At 36.9% G+C, this 18,632-nt stretch overlaps 2 protein-coding genes across 8 annotated transcripts; one reads left to right on the top strand and one right to left on the bottom strand.

The window, feature by feature from the left end:
- Positions 1–189: 189 nt before the first annotated feature.
- On the top strand, positions 190–9,011 carry LOC106161999 (radial spoke head 1 homolog). Of its 6 annotated transcripts, none has more exons than XM_013539088.3 (7): positions 190–377; positions 755–879; positions 3,124–3,218; positions 3,457–3,683; positions 3,969–4,191; positions 4,633–4,704; positions 5,965–9,011. In XM_013539088.3, exons 1-7 carry the CDS (start codon positions 327–329, stop codon positions 6,117–6,119), a joined length of 948 nt encoding a protein of 315 aa, XP_013394542.1. In that variant the 5' UTR covers positions 190–326; the 3' UTR covers positions 6,120–9,011. The 6 variants fall into 6 exon arrangements, with proteins under 6 accessions (XP_013394542.1, XP_013394541.1, XP_013394540.2 ...); XM_013539087.3 differs by having other exon boundaries at positions 5,962–9,011; XM_013539086.2 differs by having other exon boundaries at positions 4,633–4,821.
- On the bottom strand, positions 6,671–18,617 carry LOC106161998 (ATP-dependent RNA helicase cgh-1). 2 transcript variants are annotated; one of them, XM_013539083.2, is made up of 12 exons: positions 18,451–18,617; positions 17,054–17,345; positions 16,658–16,724; positions 15,986–16,118; positions 15,664–15,765; positions 15,200–15,343; positions 14,639–14,733; positions 14,164–14,286; positions 13,655–13,783; positions 12,873–13,053; positions 12,144–12,297; positions 6,671–11,832 (listed from the first exon to the last, which is right to left on the bottom strand). In XM_013539083.2, exons 2-12 carry the CDS (start codon positions 17,131–17,133, stop codon positions 11,685–11,687), a joined length of 1,356 nt encoding a protein of 451 aa, XP_013394537.1. In that variant the 5' UTR covers positions 17,134–17,345; positions 18,451–18,617; the 3' UTR covers positions 6,671–11,684. The 2 variants fall into 2 exon arrangements, with proteins under 2 accessions (XP_013394537.1, XP_013394538.1); XM_013539084.3 differs by lacking the exon at positions 18,451–18,617 and adding an exon at positions 18,247–18,429.
- Positions 18,618–18,632: the final 15 nt, after the last annotated feature.

Genomic DNA, 18,632 nt, shown 5'->3' with positions numbered 1-18,632 from the left:
AAAGTTATTTTTGTAATGAATATATTTCACTGCAAGATTAATATCTCTGTGTAAAAATAGCCTCGCACCACACTCTTGAATGTGAGGCTTGCTAAACGAAATTTCCTATATCTGGGCACTTAAACTATTCATTACACTTCACAAAATATAGAAATATAGCTGTGTAAGCACAGTTTTTTCAATGATAAAAGGTTAAAAACATAATGCTATATTGCTTGGAGAGTAGCGTTGCTAAGTGAGACGCCATATTGTAAATAACAGTGAAAAAAGACTGACTGCGGCAGGCTGCTTGCTTTTTGAGTTTCTCCTTCCAAAAATTAATCAAGATGTCTGATAACTCTGATATTGAAGAAGAAGAACAGGGACCTAACTTAGGGGTAAGATTTCTCTCAATTTTAATTTATGTACATAATTAACTGTCCAGTTTTTACCGAAGTTGGGACGGCGATTGGCTTGCCATTCAATCTACATTATGTGATACTTGTAGTCATGTTGATACTAAATGTAATTTTATAAATCAAGGAATAACATGTGTTTGCGGAAATTAATTTACTATTTTGTTTATCAGCTAGTTTAAGCATTATACTTCAGTAATTGATATTGTTGCATCAATTCGCTGATATTGCTGTGCAAACCCACACGTATTTGTTTTGAAACGTTTAAAATCTTATTAAATTGCCCAACTTTTATATCAAAGGGCTATAAGCCAACTTGGTACTAAAAATTAGTAAGTACATTTAACCTTTTTATTTAGGAATACGAAGGAGAAAGAAATGATAAAGATGAAAGGCATGGGTATGGCAAAGCAACACTCCCAAACGGTGACACATATGAAGGAATGTATGAAAATGGGAAAAGACATGGACAAGGAACATATAGGTAAGGACTTTTAATATTGGTTTTGTTAAAAGATTGCCAAATGATTGATCTGAATTATCAAAAGCAAATGACAAAAGTACAAAGTCAGATTAAACAATGGAAAAAACGCATCCTTAGCCCAATAGGTAAAACCACGATTGTAAAATCGTTATTAATTTCCAAACTTACCCATCTATTTATCTCCCTACCCAACCCAAACAACGGATTTATTAAATCGCTTGAGACTGAGTTTTATAATTTTGTATGGGGGTCAAAATGTGATAGAATTAAAAGGGACGTAGCCTCTCAAAATCACAACGCTGGTGGCCTTAAAATGATTGACATAAAATGTTTTATTACATCATTAAAATGTTCTTGGTTGAAAAGACTAATTACTAGGAAACAGATTTGGACTAATATATTAGAATCCATATTAGGAAAAAAGTTAATCCAGAACCTGCTCGACTTTGGTGATGATTATGTCAGGAAGTTAGCAGAACGTATCCAAAACAAATTTTGGCAGGATACTCTGATAGCTTGGGCTTACTTTATGAAAGTCCAAATGTTAAGGGAATGGGCAAGTGACCCAGGCGCAATACCTCTTTGGTATAATACTGAAATTAAGATTAACAACGCTTCGGTGTTTATCCCTTCCTGGTACAAACAAAGAATAAAAGTTCTTGGAGATATGTTGGACAATCAGGGAAATTTAATGAAAAAGAATGTGCTTGAACAAAAATTCAATTTGAGAGTCCAAACTATGCAGTTTAATAGCATGTACAGTGCAGTTAAGGTTTTTCTAAGACAATTTGATAAGGAAAAGGTGGCTATTACAGTCACCCCTTACTACCCGTTTCATTTCAAGGGGCTTATGCTAAATGAAAAAGGAAACAGATATGTATATAATGTCCTAAATAAGAAAAATATTATTCCCACTGGTGTCTGTACATGGAACCAAAAACTATTCAATAACGGGGACGCTCGCTTAAAAACGGAAGAAATTTTTGAGACTTGTTTTGGAACTTCTCGAGATACAACGTTACAATGGCTTCAGTTTAGAATAATACATAGGATACTCCCTTTGGGTGCTTATTTGAAAAAGATTGGCATTCAGGATAATGACATATATGGCTTTTGTAAAAGAGACCGTGAAGATCTCCTTCATGTGTTTATACAATGTAATAGTGTGCGTCCTCTTTGGAATAAGTTTCAAGACCATATACTCGAAAAAACTAATGTCAGTTTGGATCTCGATGACTATAAAATCTTGTTTGGAATAAAATGCACAACGGAAAGTAAAATTTTTAATTTACTTATTATGTTTGGAAAACTATATATTTACAAGTGCCTGAAACAAAAAAAGACCCTAAGCTTTCAAGGTCTTTTGGATTACATAAAATTTATGTATCATGTTGAAAAAAATATTGCTTTGCGTCATGGATCTTGCACATATGACAACTTTGTTAAATAATGGGCACAATGGTTACCACTTTTTGTTGAAGGGGAATAGCAGTAGCATCCCTTTCTTTATCTTTTGGGTTTAAGTTTTCTATTATATTTTATTTAATTTTGTTTTGTTAATCAGCAGGCACTTAGAGATGAAGTTACTATATTTGAGTGAAATGGACAGACAACTAATTAGTCTATTTTTGTAAACACAACTGTGTAATGCAAGGATAATATAAATATTAGCAGTGACCAAGTATGAGTGTTGTGCGTACGTGGGTATGTGTGCGTGTATGAAAGGAACATATATATATATACTCTATTTGTGTTTATTTATTTACTTATTATTATTTTTTTCCATAATAAAAAAAAAAAAGGATTGTAATTTAAAATATTAATTATTGAAAACGTGATACTTTGTTTATCAATACTAAAACTAAATTGATTAAAATAATAACAAAAGGGTTTTAAAGTAAAAGTGACAGTTGTTTTGTGTCTTTAGTGAACTAGTGAATTTTCTTAACTTGTTATTCGGAAATCTGAATTCCTTGCAAGGTCAGCTAACACTAGGATGAATAAGTTGCTGTAAATGTGATGGAGTGAAGTCAATAAAGTTGACAATTCTTAAAAAAAAAAAAAAAAAAAAAAAGATTGCCAAATGTATTTTTTTTCTGTCACAGTTGAAATTGTACTTTTGGTTGTACAGTAATACAGTATTTGTGTGTAATTTCATCTTTCGTCTAGATAAAACTAATGGTCAAACTATTAAATGTTTATTTTTGAATGCTTCTGTAATCATGTTTATATCTTTTTATTTAGGTTTAAAAATGGTGCCCGTTATATAGGGGAATACATGAAAAATAAGAAACATGGCTACGGCACATTTATCTATCCAGATGGCTCAAAATATGAAGGTAATTTCTGACAACACTTCTGTCCCCTGCCAGCAAGTTTTTCTTTCTGTCTCTGTCTCCCTCACACACTCACAGATACACATGCACGCAAAGAGTACGTATGCAGTAGGCCCAACCACAAACTGTTTCTACTGTGTTTAATTTACATTGTGTATCAGTCAGTTTAAACCAGGTTATCACACTACATTATGGCTGCGCATAGAATTCCACAGCATACTTTAATACATCACAACTTCAGGTAACTGGGTGGAAGACCAACGGTGTGGCCAGGGCAAATATTTCTACATAAATGCTGACACATACGAAGGAGAGTGGAGGGACCACAAGAGGCACGGGCAGGGAGTGTACACGTATGCAGAAACAGGCACAAAATACACAGGCACGTGGAAGGAGGGCAAGAGGGAAGGAGCAGGGGATCTCATACATGCTAATCACAAATATGTTGGTCAATGGAAGGAGGATAGGGTGAGTGAATGGAAGTGGATGAAATGTCATAAGTGCTCCCCTTTTCAAAAAAACAATAGATGAATAGGCAAATTAACAAAAGATGATTCTTACAGATAATGTGTGAAAATGATATTTTGGAATATATGAGTATGTGTTAAATATGTCATAGACATACAGTTGTGTTTAATTATTACCCAAGATTTCTAATCATCACATTTTATTTATTTTTTATATTTTTGAGAACTTTGTACAATTATGATTCACTTATTTTGATAAGTCATGTGTGTCATGTACCATTTCCAGCCTGAAGGCAAGGGGAAGTATGTGTTTGACATTGGCTGCGAGCAGCATGGGGAATACATCCCTGTGGAACAGGTGAAGGATGACAAGGGTGGCGAGGAGGAGGAACAGCAGGCAGTCATCATACCAAAGTGGAAGGCTGGGGTGGTCACGGCTATCACGCTGGCCCCAGAGCCTGATGAAGAGGAGGAAGAGGAAAAGAAGGAGGAGGGAGAGAAGCCTGCAGGTGAGATTTTTTTTTTTTTTTTTCTTTCTTTCTTTTTTTGCAATGACTGATTATTGGCCCTCATAGCCACTGTACAGACCATGTTCTACAGTGGGAAACCCTAGGATGTTGGAGTGGGCAATGCAACCTACATTTTTTTGATCTGGTTGGTAAATTTTAATTGATGATTTATTTATTTATGCATTTTTTTTGCGCATTTTTGATTTTACATAAAACTAGTAATGTAAGATTGACAGCACACATATCATTAAAAACAAAAGATGTCATTGACTTATTTGCAATTTCTGAAAGTTGACTTCATGCTTCAGCCTATTTGCTTGAATTTATTTAGCTACAGCATGTGAGTTGCTAACAAGGTTTATTATCAATTTATAATTTCATTCAGTTGCTTGCATTTCCTTTAGTTGCTATTTTTTGGGTTTTATTTTGTTGCTGGTTTAGAAACCACAGAGGCCACCGAGGGTGCAGTGGAGGGGGGTGAGGAGCAAGCACCTGCTGCGGAGACCACAGAAGGTGAGGGTGCCGAGGGGGAGGCAGAGGCTGCCCCCGCTGAGGGAGCAGGGGACGAGGCTGAGAAGCCTGCTGCTGAGGAGGGGGAGCAGAAGGCAGCAGAGGAAGGGCAGGAGGAAGGTACGTGAAACTGTGTGGACATTGCTTGGATCATACAACAGCTTTGGGGACTTTTCTTTGGAGAGGGGTGAAGGGCATTAACCTTAATTGGTGATGAAGGAGGAAAGTTTTTGAGGGGAGGGGGGGATTATTGTGCAAATTTGTGTGCGCTGTGCTTATGTATTGTAACATGTGTTGCACTAATATTGTGTGCAGTTGATTTTTATAATGGTTTTGTTTACGTATAAGTCCACATAATATTTCTACTCGATGAATTCTTTCGCTGCAGACTTTATGTGGAATCCATAAGTTAAACATGGTGATAATTTTGAAAACTAACAAAACAGTGTTGTATGATCCAGGAGTAATGAAGTGTGAAAATGCTGCTACTACAAAATACTCACATTTATGCTTCTGCTTGAGCTTTAACAACATGAAATGAATTTTAACCAAACTCTTTGATTTAATGAATAACATTGGGATTTAATCAAGTGTATAACAATAACACAATTTTTCAATGGCCCTCTTCATAATAAAAAAGGAAGAGGACTTTCTGGGGTGCAAAACAAAGGACCAAAATTCAGAGTAAGAATAAAAACTACTCCCACTTAATGTTTCCCAATATATATGTTTTTTTTTTTTTTTTGTCATCATCTGCCCCATCTCATTCTCAGAAAAATCGATTCTCCTGCTCTGAAACACAAAAGGCAAAATGAATACAATCCAAATGTTTTTGCAGCATTTTCACGATAATCACAGCTTCACTTTTATGTACTGACTACCCTCCCAACACTGCTCTGCTGTTGTTAACATATATAACATATCTTGTACTTTCAGTGTGATGCTATGAGAAAACTTAGAGGGCTAGTATGTGTGTGCTAACAAAGACAAGTCATACAACTATGCCAGAGTTTACGCTACTTATAAAGTCATGTAATAAGCATGTTTAAACATGCAAATGCAGTCTGTATTTTGGTCATGTATAATGGTAGATTATTTGGTAACACAAAAGCTACCGTAGTTTTATTGTTAAAATGTAATTTGGACATTCACAATTCATTCATTTTTTTTTTATTAGAGATTCAAATAACAGAGATTTTAATCATTTTTCACAAAAATGTCAAACTTTTCTCAACATATCCCCGTTACTGTTTTCCCTAGCAGGTGGCGAGGCAGCAGCAGATGCTCCAGAGTCCTCCGAGCAGGCCCCAGCAACAGAGGAGGAACCAGCTGCAGAGGGAGGGGAAGCAACTGATGGAGCAGCAGAGGAACAAGCAGAAGATGCTGCTCCTGCAGAGGAGGAAGCTGCAGCAGATTAATATGACATTTATGTGTAATAAAGAAGTGACTGGTTTCATTCAAAAACATTGTCCTGAAGATTGAAATCAGACTGGTGGATGAAGGTCTCGTTTTGAGAAATAGACCTCTTCTTCAGCCAATTGTGTAATTTCAAGGACTATTTGAAAAAATACAATAATGAAAAACTTGTTTTATGATACATCTCAAAAGGTCAAGTTATATCATCTGTATTAAACTCATAAGTTTGCTTTGTATATTTATTTAGCATTTCCAGAAAATTTGTGAATAAACTTTTTTGTATCAATGTTTATCTAATCCTGGCCCAGATCTTTATTTATTTGTACATATGGGAGTGAGAGATAGGTTGAGTGGCTCTTGTACAATGTATAAATGAAACACCATGGAGGCACTTGATGCACTGGGTCAAAAAAAAAAAAAAAAAAGGACTCCCAGGACTACTCAACTACCAGACTCGGCACCAAATGATCCTGTAAATTTTCCATGTTTTAAGTTCGAGTTATAAAGGCATCAACAGTCATAAAGCATTAAAGTAACAAACCAAAGTCAATCATAACGAGGCATGTTCTTTATTCAAATGCATAATTTGTTTTCATGGAAAATACAAAATAAATTCTTAACTGAAATCAGTCTTGCTGTGTTTCACACATTTACTGCAAGATTTTTTTCAAATGACTCCAAAATACTTAATACAGTCCATCATTTTTGCCTTAATAATTGCCAAAATTCTTAATAATGTGCACCATTTCAGAGAAAAAAATAGCCTCGAGATCAGAACTTGTGCTGTGGAGAATACTGCCCATTCTGATGATAAAATCAAACTCCTCTGTATGTTGTCCAAAATTTGCGTTGTAAACATTACTCAGATATTCAATCCACAACATCAAGTCCTGACCATAATAACCTAGTAAACAATCAACGTCTATCATGCACACAACCTCCAGCACCCTCTGACGTTGCCACAGGGTATCTACCAAAGAGTTGCTCGCCATGTTAGAAGTGTCATACAGCAATGTCAAACCAAACGAAGTGGATGACATCTTTAGGGGCGGACTTGGGGAAGAGTATGTCAACTGAACTTTGCTTCATCGAATTAGACTGATGATACTGTCAATGCCTTTGTCCACAAATGACTGCATTGAAAATAGAAGCACTAATGACTTCACTTCCATTTCAGTGTGATAACAGTGAAGTTCAGATAAAATACTCCCGATACATTGTTTTTTCTTAAAAATCATGGAAGATAAATCCCCAAGTCCATGCAGTAATCGAAGGTCACTTACAAACAATAATTTATGAGCAAGGTTTATCAACCACAGGGGTAACCACTTTAAACAATGGTCAGTTCATAATTACTGTAACCAAGATGACCAAGACTTTCTGCAATATTTAGCTTCCATGAGCCCTGGTCACACTAGAGGGCCATGAATTAAATAAATTAGACTCCCAGGTTGAACTATGAATTCACAACTCGTAGCAACTGATCATTATCTTAATTCATAAAAATCCTTCATAATAATAATAATATTAAGATCACTTTAACATGGAATGTGTGAAACAAGGTCTTCCTGGGTTCCTAATTTTCACATTTGACCTGTGATATGTATTCCTCTTCACTAGATAAAATCAAGTCTCTTATCACAAGGCCTGCATATAGCGTTTACCAGTAGACAGTGTCTGTCCGTCTTCCCTACCCCCAACCCTATGCCAAACCAGTACCTGCTATCAGTAGTCACACACTGAAAACTGAACAGAGAACAACCCCATGGTATACAGCTATTATGCACATTGCTTGCCAATTTACATACTTCAGTATCAGGCAGCAGCTGATGGCTAATCTAAATGGTTTTATTTGGGGACAAAGTATTCTCTAGAATCTCCCAATATAGCATTGAAGTTCATTAGTTTTGGCCATCAGCTAATCCCGACCCAAACACATTATGAAGTCATTGCACCAAATAAATCGGCAGCTCGTTGCCGATATTCTGCATAATTACTTAACTTAAATCATAAACAGAAACTTCACTGGACTCATTACCAGTAAAACTATTTCATTAAAGAAAAAAATGTAACTGCCTTCTGTGCAACCAATTTCTTCTCATAAAAATCTTTAATACTTCCTGATAATTCTAATCTCCTTCATTTCACATTCTAGCACCTAGCAATTAATACAAAACCCTGTCCAAAAGGTGGCAGCACAGGCAAGTCACCTGCAGGACAGTCTTACCACTAAACAGCAGGTGGCAGCACTGACAACACAACACAATGGTGAGTTGGAGATAGATAAGTTCCAACCCCTTTACTGAGATCAGATGTGTGCTGTTTACCAATGCCACCAGGGAGTGGTATACACAAAGGACACCAGCCAACTCCAGTTGACACCAGAATTGAATCATGTACTGCAACAGTCAAAAACATTCAGACACCTCTTTGTGATGAAGAACATGCAGATATGGAGGGATTTGGGTTCTTAGTTTCCTGGCTCTTCCATCACTCTTTTATTCTGTTTTTAAGCATTTTTAGCAGCCAGCGAGATATAAATAACAGCTTCATCCAAAAGGCGTCAGAATGGAGCTCGAATGAGAATATGTACAACAGATATAATAATGAATCCCTCCAGAATGTTGTCCCTGGCATGGATTGGTCTTGTCCTTGCGAGTCACCAAGAGGACATAATTCATTGCATAGTTATCAACGCCCCTTCTCAAATTATTGTCACTAATCGGACACCTGCGCATGCAATCCACATCAGACACTACATAACAGGGGGACAGCTTTTTACATCTCACCCCAAGGGTGCCTCATATGAGAGCATCACATTCTCTTACTATGTTATAAAGCTGCCTGGACTTTGCTACCAAATGAGGCTCCTTTGGGGGGGGGGGGGGGGGGGGGGGGGGGGGGGGGGGGGGGGGCAAATAGAAATAGACTTCTGCTTGGAGTTCTGTACAAGCATTTGTAATTCTCCATTATATATAATATACAACGTCTCCATTTTGACTATGAAATAATTTTAAGTGTGCATCTGATAAACGGTTCAATTTATATAGATCTGTTGTCCTAGCTCGATAACACGCGAGTACAACCAACAAATTCATCTTAATACATTTCTTGGTTCCTGCTACAGAAAGCAAGTATAACAGTACTCATCATTGTGCATATAAACAGCTATTTAGGATTGAAAACACCACCTTGGGCTACAACTGGGTCCAGTTAGCGAATAAACTACACAACTTAAAAAGTCCACCAAACCAACATACTGAAAGCATCTGAGACATTAAGTATAAAAGGGAGAAGAAGGTCCAGCTATTCAACATTTAGAATATACATTTGATTTCATTTCGAGATCTTATGAGTGACGATTCAAAATTTTGCTCAAAAATGTCTCAGAATTTCAGCAGACTGCAAAGAATATGATTCAAATGCCAAGTGTTTTCACAAAGAGCTGAAACCACTATTTAAGCGAATGCTCCTCATTTTGTCAAAGCCATGAATTCCAAAAATGTTTTTGAAAAATATAATAAATAATAATAATAATAAAAAGTTTCATGTACTACTGTTTGACTGTCAGGATGGTGACCTTTAAAAGGACGAATGTTGCAGTTTGCAGAGCCTAACCATTATCACATTACCAAATAATTTCTTCAAGACCAGTGCAATGTTCTCAAAGCAGTTTTGGATAGAAAAAATTGAGTAAAGCAATGATATGCAATTTGTCAAAATTGTTCTATTCTTAAGCCCTCTCTATTTCAACAGCATCTAAGTAACCTAACTCCAATGGCACTAATGCACAAGACCCAAACCATGAAGTTTCCAAGATCTCTGCACAGCTAGACCTACTTGTATCTATTTCATCATAAAATGGGAGTGACTGGCTTTCTTCTAGCATTGGACCAACACGAGCCAAACAGCACTGGGCTTAAAACAGCACAGTTTCATTACCAGGTGTACCACAGGAAATTTGCCAACTCATTGTAAGCAATCATTAGAATACCCCCCTCCCACCAAAAAAAAAAAAAAAAAAAAAAATCCAACCCCAATATCTGGACCATCATTCAGAATTGCATGCATAAATGGATAATGTTGAAGTTCTGAATTCTTTTCTCCTTTTCTCACCTACCACGCTGGGCAGGTAGAGGGTGTGGGATGCTGAGCTTTCAGTTGAGTACTTTCCAATTCTGAAAGCACTCCGCATCCAGATGTGCAGAGCAGTGCTGACACTATGTACAATGGAATCGATAGCAAAAAAATACACATCTATCAGCCATGTGCAACTTGATCTGCCAGTGGGCTTTAATAAATACTAGAATAGTTTGTGTCCTGCCCATAGGAATGTTCAGAAGCTGCCAGTACTTCCTTGACAGTTAACTTCCAGACAGTACTTTCATCCAACTCCTTTTGCTAATTTTTTTTTCTTGAATAAACATTTTCTTTTCATCAAAGTGCATTTTTCACATTCTATTTCATTTTCATTTTCTAGTTGATTCCTTTTCTTTTCAACTTGCATCTCAAAAATGTTTCTTTTTAGTGCTCAGTTATTACACTGACCTTTGCTGCCTTTCTTTATATATTTCGCATTTTCCCCAGTTAACGGCTAGGTTACAATGAACTTAATCTCATGCTTTCCCTTGAATGATGTGTTTAGTGGGTCCTGAGGTTGAATGGGAATTGTGCAAACATCACTTTCATGGTTTGAGACTGTCTGCTGCACTTTTTTCCTTTCCTATAGCTTGGAATTGCAGCATCAATGCCTTCCTTGTTCCTAGAATTTTCACTTGTAACAATCCCTTCCTTCAGCCTGGCCTGGCAAAGACTCGGACACAATTTTTAAAGAGTTCTTTGCAACAGATATCTGGAAAATGTTTAATTCTTCAGTCTAGATTCTTTTTCTCTTCTTGAAATTCATTATCTCCAACTGGTTCTGTCCACATTATACCTGGATAGGGCACTTTATAAACCAGACATCTTTTAAACTTTTGACCACACACTGAATGTACTTTCCTTTTCATCAACTAAAACTTCCATCACTATGTGCCAAGTTCCTTTCAAACTGCCACACTGCAAATTATTCTTAAAACTCAAGTCAAAAATATAAAATAAGGGACACAAGTGTAATGTTGACTAACCACCGCTAAGTAACGAATCTTTTATCTTGTTCTTTTTGATTTCTTAAATGTGTAAGTTTCAAAGAACGTCTCTGTAGAAAAAACTTAAAATCTCACTTGTTCCTTCAGCAAATATCAAATCATGAACTTTTACAGGTTCCCGTCATCCTCATCTTGGCTTGACAACTTAAAGTGCACTTGTGAACTCATCATGTATTGAAACCAGGTCAAAAAAAAAAGTGTAGCAGAGGAAGATCATGGCATGAAAACACATCCAGACTCACGCAAAGTGTATTTGTCAATGAGTAACACCCTACCAATCCAAGGACACTTGAATATCCTGTGTTGTCTTTTATTATTAATGAAATACTGGCAAGTCAAGTCACACACAGCTGACAATATTGCGCTAGATGAGACAGCTCCTGTGTCTCACCCAACGCAATGGTTGTTTCCCTGAGTGGTTTATTTGGTCTCTTTCTTCTTCAGCTCCTCCTCATTGTCAGGATCAGGTTCACTGCCATACTCGGCCACGTACAAAGCCTTGTCAATCACCTTGGGGATAGGTTTGATTTCAGTGCCCAGCTCCTGTTCTATCTTATGAAGGGCGAATCTGGAATGGTTCAACAAAGCAATGTTAAACAGATAATAGTTATGTATATGTTATGTTCAGCATTATTTAGGACTAATTGAACCTTGAGCATAGCCGTCTCTTTTCATATGTATTACTGCCATTCACTTGATTTCAGAACTCTCCCGAACAAAAAACCCTTCAAAACTTGCCTCATATTAGCGGGGTATGTGATCAGCATAGACACCTCAGAATGTGAACAGCAATACCAGTTTTAATCATAGGCAAGATCAAATTATTAGTTATATCAAAGATTATTAAGTTATATTAAAAGAGGCACAAACACTCCTTACCTGTCTTCGTAAGTTATAAGATTGATAGCGATGCCAAGATGGCCGTATCTTCCAGACCTGCCAATACGATGCAGGTATGTCTCTGCGTGCTTGGGGAAGTCAAAGTTGATGACACAGTTTACGGCTTGAATGTCAATACCTCTGGTGAACAAGTCTGTGGAAATGGAGAATTATAACATTTCAAAATCAAAATTTCTACATTTGCAATCATCTTAAATCAAATATATAGGTAAGCCCCCCCCCCCCCCACACACACACACACAAAAACTCATTAGAAAACATATTTCAATAGGAACTTCTTTCGAAACTAACCCATGGGAAAAATAATCCACATAAAAGAAATTACCAAGTTTCACATTAACCTTGCTTTCTACTGCTCAGACAGCCTTAATGGCCTATATTGCTCTTTACACTTAAGCCATGCCAGTGGGTTCAGCCATTTCTAGCTCTGGCACTATAGCAGCCTCAGTGCTTGCAATAGATAGAGTTCATCATTGCAGTGAGCAGCTACTTCGAAACAGATATTAAGGTTAGGTTATCTAGACACAAACTGAGAGGGAGTCCTAAAGAAAGATCTGTATATTCTATACCACTACTTCAACAATTCCTAAGAGCTATTTGGTTTCCGACTTTCTGTCCAAACATACAAGCACACACGATGACATGTACATGAACACCAACCAAAGCACACAAACACGGCCACTGATCTCCAAATCTATTAAAACTCACCAGAACAGACCAGATGCCTGCAGTGTCCAGCCCTGAAGTCATGGAACACCCTGTTTCTGTGCTGCTGGTTCATCCTGGCATGAATATAGAAACAGGAGTAGCCGAGCTCAGTGATTTTCTTGGCCAGAAGCTCTACACGCTGCGTCGAGTTGCAGAATATTATACTCTGGTTGATTTGTAGCTGAAAACACAAAAGAGAACACATGATACAGTTGTTGGTGAGAGCTGTCATCATGGAGATTGTTTTCCCTTGCAATGGTCCATGTAAGTGGCTGTGGAGAATTTTTTTTCTTTTTCACACATAAAAACTGTTGTCATACTGTAAATAAATAGCAAGTGGTATTCCCTATCTTGGCTCAGTCAAAATGTTAATCATGATTAGTACATAAATAGATAAACAATTAATAGCATTCCTTGTTCTGCTCAGACAGCCATAATGGCCTATATTGCTCTTTACACTTAAGCCATGCCAGTGGGTTCAGCCATTTCTAGCTCTGGCACTTTAGTAGCCTCAGTGCTTGCAGTAGACAGTGTTCATCATAGCAGTGAACTGTTCCCAATTCTTCCTATTCTGTCTGCAGGAAACAAACCGACAGTGATCAGAATTACATGTTGACACAGGCGAAGTTCTTTCACAATCCTCACATAGCTTTTCACCAGCAAGGAACAGACAGCCATAGTACCAAATATGCCACTCATTTGCACTTTAATAAATATAATTTTAAAATATCATTCTTTTTTCAGACTAATAAGTTTGTGTGGTTCAATCACTGTAGTCTCACCTTAGAAAAGAGTGTGTTCAGGCAATGGACTTTCTGCCTTTCCTGTACAAATGCATAATACTGTGTCACTCCTTTCAGGGTCAGTTCGTCCATCAAGTTGATCTCATAAGGGCTGTTCAAGTGCTTCTTCTGTAAAATGGAAAAAACACAATTGTGCTTTGAAATTTTCCGTCTCTTTCATGTCATAAGGGGTTTTAACATGAAACCCTTTGAGCAAAATAGTTTGATTGCTTGACACTTTCATCTTCCTGCATAATTGTATTTTTTATTGATCTTGTTATTTATCTATTTTATTTCAATTTTTACCAAATTTTTATTTTTATTTAGCTAAAATCATCATCAAAACTAGGAGTACAGTACTAAAACTCATAATAAAACACCTCACCATTGATTTACTGTTATTTAAATGTTTTTAGACTAATATAACATCAACTGACTAAGGCAATCTCACTTTAGCAGTCCAAGTTAAGCCCAACATCCACAGACTGCATATTGCAGGATAGACTCACCATAAATGCTTCCACAGTCACTGGGAAAGTGGCAGAATAAAGTAAGATCTGCCTGTCATTTGGTAAGTGGTGAATGATGCTGTCCAGCATACCCTTGAAGTCCTGGGACAGCAGCTTGTCTGCCTGAAATTACACACAACACAATCTTCTATAATGGCAGTATATTCACTCAAGGGAATTTGGGTGCAAGAAGCATACTTATTAAACACAAAATAGGCATTATTCCTTTGGTTGGTATTACAAATACCACATACACAATCTTTAGAATTACCTTTGTTCAATATGGCCAATGGTGTGCTTGAGATATTTCATTTAAGAAAAAATGGTGTCATTCAGGTGTCAAAATTATCCATCATCGCTCATCAGCAGCAGAACTGGACATAAGGTTTCATCATTATGACACTAGTTTCCAAGTTATCATCTATCTATGCAGTACATCATTAAAAAACATAAAACAGCACAAGAAAAGACATACCTCGTCCAATACTAATATTCCACACTTGCTGGCTTTGACAATATTTTTGTTCATCAGATCTAACACTCTACCAGGGGTTGCTATGACAATGTGGACTGGAATCAACAACAAACATGTCAATTTCTTTCAGGAAAAAAAAATTCTGGCATAATTATTACATCATAAATATGACCCATCACTGCAAATTGCACATACCAAACATCCTAGACAAGTACGTTCCTAATAAAACCAGGGAGATCACGGAAATGCAAAAGCAACTATTTATCAGACAGGTGGAGTTGCCAGCACAACACCTCAAATTAGCCAGGTATGTGATCAGCATAGGCAACTCAGAATGTGAACAGCAATACCAGTTACAACCACAGGCAATATCACCATCACCCAGACTTCACCCCTAATATTTCTACATGTCAAGGGATATCTATGCCTTTCTTTTTCTATATCCAAAAGAACATCTACAGAAATATAATATAGCTTTCAAATTTGATATATTTAACAAAACATTCACACAACCATGACGTATGACACAAAACACCCATGGCCTGTCTTCAACGAACTCACCAGGTTCATAAAGCCTCATAATATCATCCTGTAGGTTGGTGCCCCCTGTGGTCACCATACACTTGCAGCCTATGTGCTTGGACAACTCTATGCATATTTGACTAGTCTGTAAAGCCAGCTCCCTCGTAGGTACAATGATCATGGCTGGAAGGAAAGACAATAAAAACTTGTCAAGTGTTTAAATTGAGATGGCAGAGAAAAACACTTAGTCAATATTGCACGTTTCCTTCCTTGCTCTTGAAAATTTTCACTTTTTAAATCAACACACACAAGAGGATGCATCAAGGTACTGAGGATTTCTTATGCAGAGTTGAAGAATATTTTGTGTCTTCCATCTATTTCCACCTGATTAATTTTTAACAAATTTATGTAAACATTTTATCTGATTCAATTATTTTTATCATTCTTTATAAAAATTTCCTCTTTATTAATTTCACTATCCAATATCCAAAACAATATCTTACCTTGAATTTCATTCTTATTAGGGTCTACTCTTTCTATGATTGGAATGGCATAGGCCCCAGTTTTACCGGTTCCATTTTTGGCACGTGCTAGCACATCTCGACCTAAAATCAAAGATAAATCAATAAAGCTGCAATCATCCAGCATACAAAAGAGACCTTCTCTGGCAGACTACAGGTATAAAAGGTTTCATTTAAACCCAAAACAGTTCACAAATTTCTACTAGGGTATATTTCATTTCATATATCAACACATTGTGGCTTTAATTGAAAATTAAGATATTTAAAAATATTCAGAAATATGCAATATGAGTGTGTATGCTACCTGTCAATGCGATGGGGATGCTAGCTTCCTGGATGGGGGAGGGCGTCTCCCAGCCTTTCTCATATATACCCATCAAGAGATCTCGTTTAAGGCAGAAGTCCTCAAATTCATTGCCTTTTGTATTTGTCACATCCTAAAATATAATAAAAATAATAATAGTAATACATGATCAAATTAACGTATCACATAAATATTCATTTCAACATAAAACACTATGTATCAGATACAAAACCTGTTGACCCACTTTTTCCTCCTCAACGATATATTAAAATATCTCAAACATGACAGAATTGTCATTTAAGGCATGACTAGGGAAATAAAAAACAATGCAATCATTTTTTTTTTACAATTAAGATCTTCCTCAAAGCCAGGTGCAGTTCCGCTGTTTTTACCATATGCTTTTCACAAATTATCTGAGTGTAAGACACACACACACACACACACACATAGCCTATTTGTCTAGAAACGTTAGTTAGACCAATCACCAATCTAAGTTAGTCTAGATGTAATCACACCCCAAGTGAGATCTGTGTCATTCAGGTGTCAAGGTCATCCATCATTGCCTTTCAGCAGCAGAACTGGACATAAGGTTTCATCATTATGACACTGGGGCGCTTCAACAGCAATAGTTTGTGGTGGAGAAATCATATAAAGAAAATAATTTCTACTCACTGTAGTTTTGACTCTCTTGTCTTTTGGGGGGAGGTGAAGCTGTTTTTTCCATTCTGTAACAGACTCCCTATAACAAAGAGAAAATATGCTCAATAAAAATAAGAAAATCAAACTCATGATGCTTTCCATATACATACGCAGTACAAAATGACTTTTACACGATACCTTGAAAATGAACCACATTTTCACTAGTTGCCTATAATAATTTGTAACCTAACACCTTTGGGCAGGATTTCAAATGAGAATCAAACAATTTCTTCTACTAATCTTACATTATCCCCTCAACTGCAACACTGTTGATAAAAATTTACCACGTTTTATGTAAATGCATGACATATTCACACAGGCTACACACAGGAAGGATCTACATTATTTGCTGACAGTCATGATACACACCCCATAGTGATCTTCTCTCCCGCCCCTACTTTATTCTGGGCCACGTGGTTGGTCGAATTCTGTTCCACCTGAGCCGCCATCTCAACTGTAGAGGGCGCCTGTGGCTGGGTGAATTGTATATATGATAATAACGATGAGTAATGAGTGAAATGAAGATGACGTATGACTAAGATCTGTACAAGCTGATGAAATGAGTCTTTTCAATGATGACGATGGTTTAGTTGTTGCAAATCTCTCTTCTTACACTGGAAAGGGACGTATTCCACCACACTTGCATACACAACAGGGTTGCCTGAAAATGATGAAAAAAAATTGAAAAATAAATAGTGTTTTTAAATTTAGCAATATAAAATTTTTTATTCCAAAAGTTAAGATATATTGGGTTTGCATAAAAATGTACAGCATGTGTTACCTCTTTGCCTCATATTAGCGGGGTATGTGATCAGCATAGACAACTCAGAATGTGAACAGCAATACCAGTTATAATCATAGGCAACTTGGTAACAAACAGGGATTCCCCAGGATTTGGGATACAGAGAGTCCAAAATATTTACGTGTAATTTAGTCAACGATTAACAGGGAGTCCAACCCAAGCAAGCCCAACCAACCCAAAAATTTTGGAAGCCGTCCAGCCGTCTTTGGAAATACAGGCCAGCTTCTGAGTCTAATTGCTACCCAAATGACATCTGGACAGCCATCTGGTGAAAGCCTTGGTAACAAAACAACATGGGTATGACACTGTAAAGGGATAACATGTTACAAAGATAAATCACCATTTAACTTACTTTACTTTAAATAATGATCGACTCACTTAAGTCTATAAACTTGAAATGTTATGCGAATGATTTTGAAATTGTTAAAATATTAACTGCAAGTATTTTGTAGTTAAGCATCTGGATGTAAACTATCCAAAGTTCTGTGCTCCTTGATTTAAGTCACTAGCAAATTAAGAGGCTGCGCATTTAAAAATGGCCGCCTCAATGCAAATAAGGCATTGAACTATCTATTTTAATTATAGTAAGTAGCCTACATCACATTTGTTGCGTTGCACTTTCCCTTTGTCTTAGCTCTATCGCCACAGGAAGTGGTTAAACTTCGCGATATTTATGCTACAAATGGAGGCCCAAATCCATCTTCTTTGGGGAAAATATAACGCTTTTTATACTGAATACATATTTAGTTTTGAAACTCACCAATGTCTTGCGGTTTAAAGAAACCTAGAGCAGGGATGTTTCTAGATTTAAATAGCTAATGTTTCTGTCCCCTCCTCTAGCGGATCCAATATGGCCGACGTTTAAATTTCCCCTTTTCAAGAGTGAAAATTTCCTTCCCTGTTGAGTATGCTGAGAAGTATACATGGGGGGGAGAGGTTAAATTTCGACCCTGCTCTTACTCACCTTAAATATGTCAACAATTGCGAAAAATATTTCTAATATCAAGCCGCTTTGTGTCGACAATTTTCCATACACCCGGTCATCTGAATCTGTGGGTCGAAGGTCAGAGTTCAGCGGAAGCAGAATCTCTTTGCGCAGTGACCTGTGCGCTGCTGCGACGTTGTTAGTGTAAACAATTTATATAA

Source organism: Lingula anatina, chromosome 7 (assembly GCF_051362555.1).
Source record: "Lingula anatina isolate TDL-2025a chromosome 7, LinAna3.0, whole genome shotgun sequence".
NCBI classification, from domain to species: Eukaryota; Metazoa; Brachiopoda; class Lingulata; order Lingulida; family Lingulidae; genus Lingula; species Lingula anatina.
This window is presented reverse-complemented; position numbering and strand designations above follow the sequence as displayed.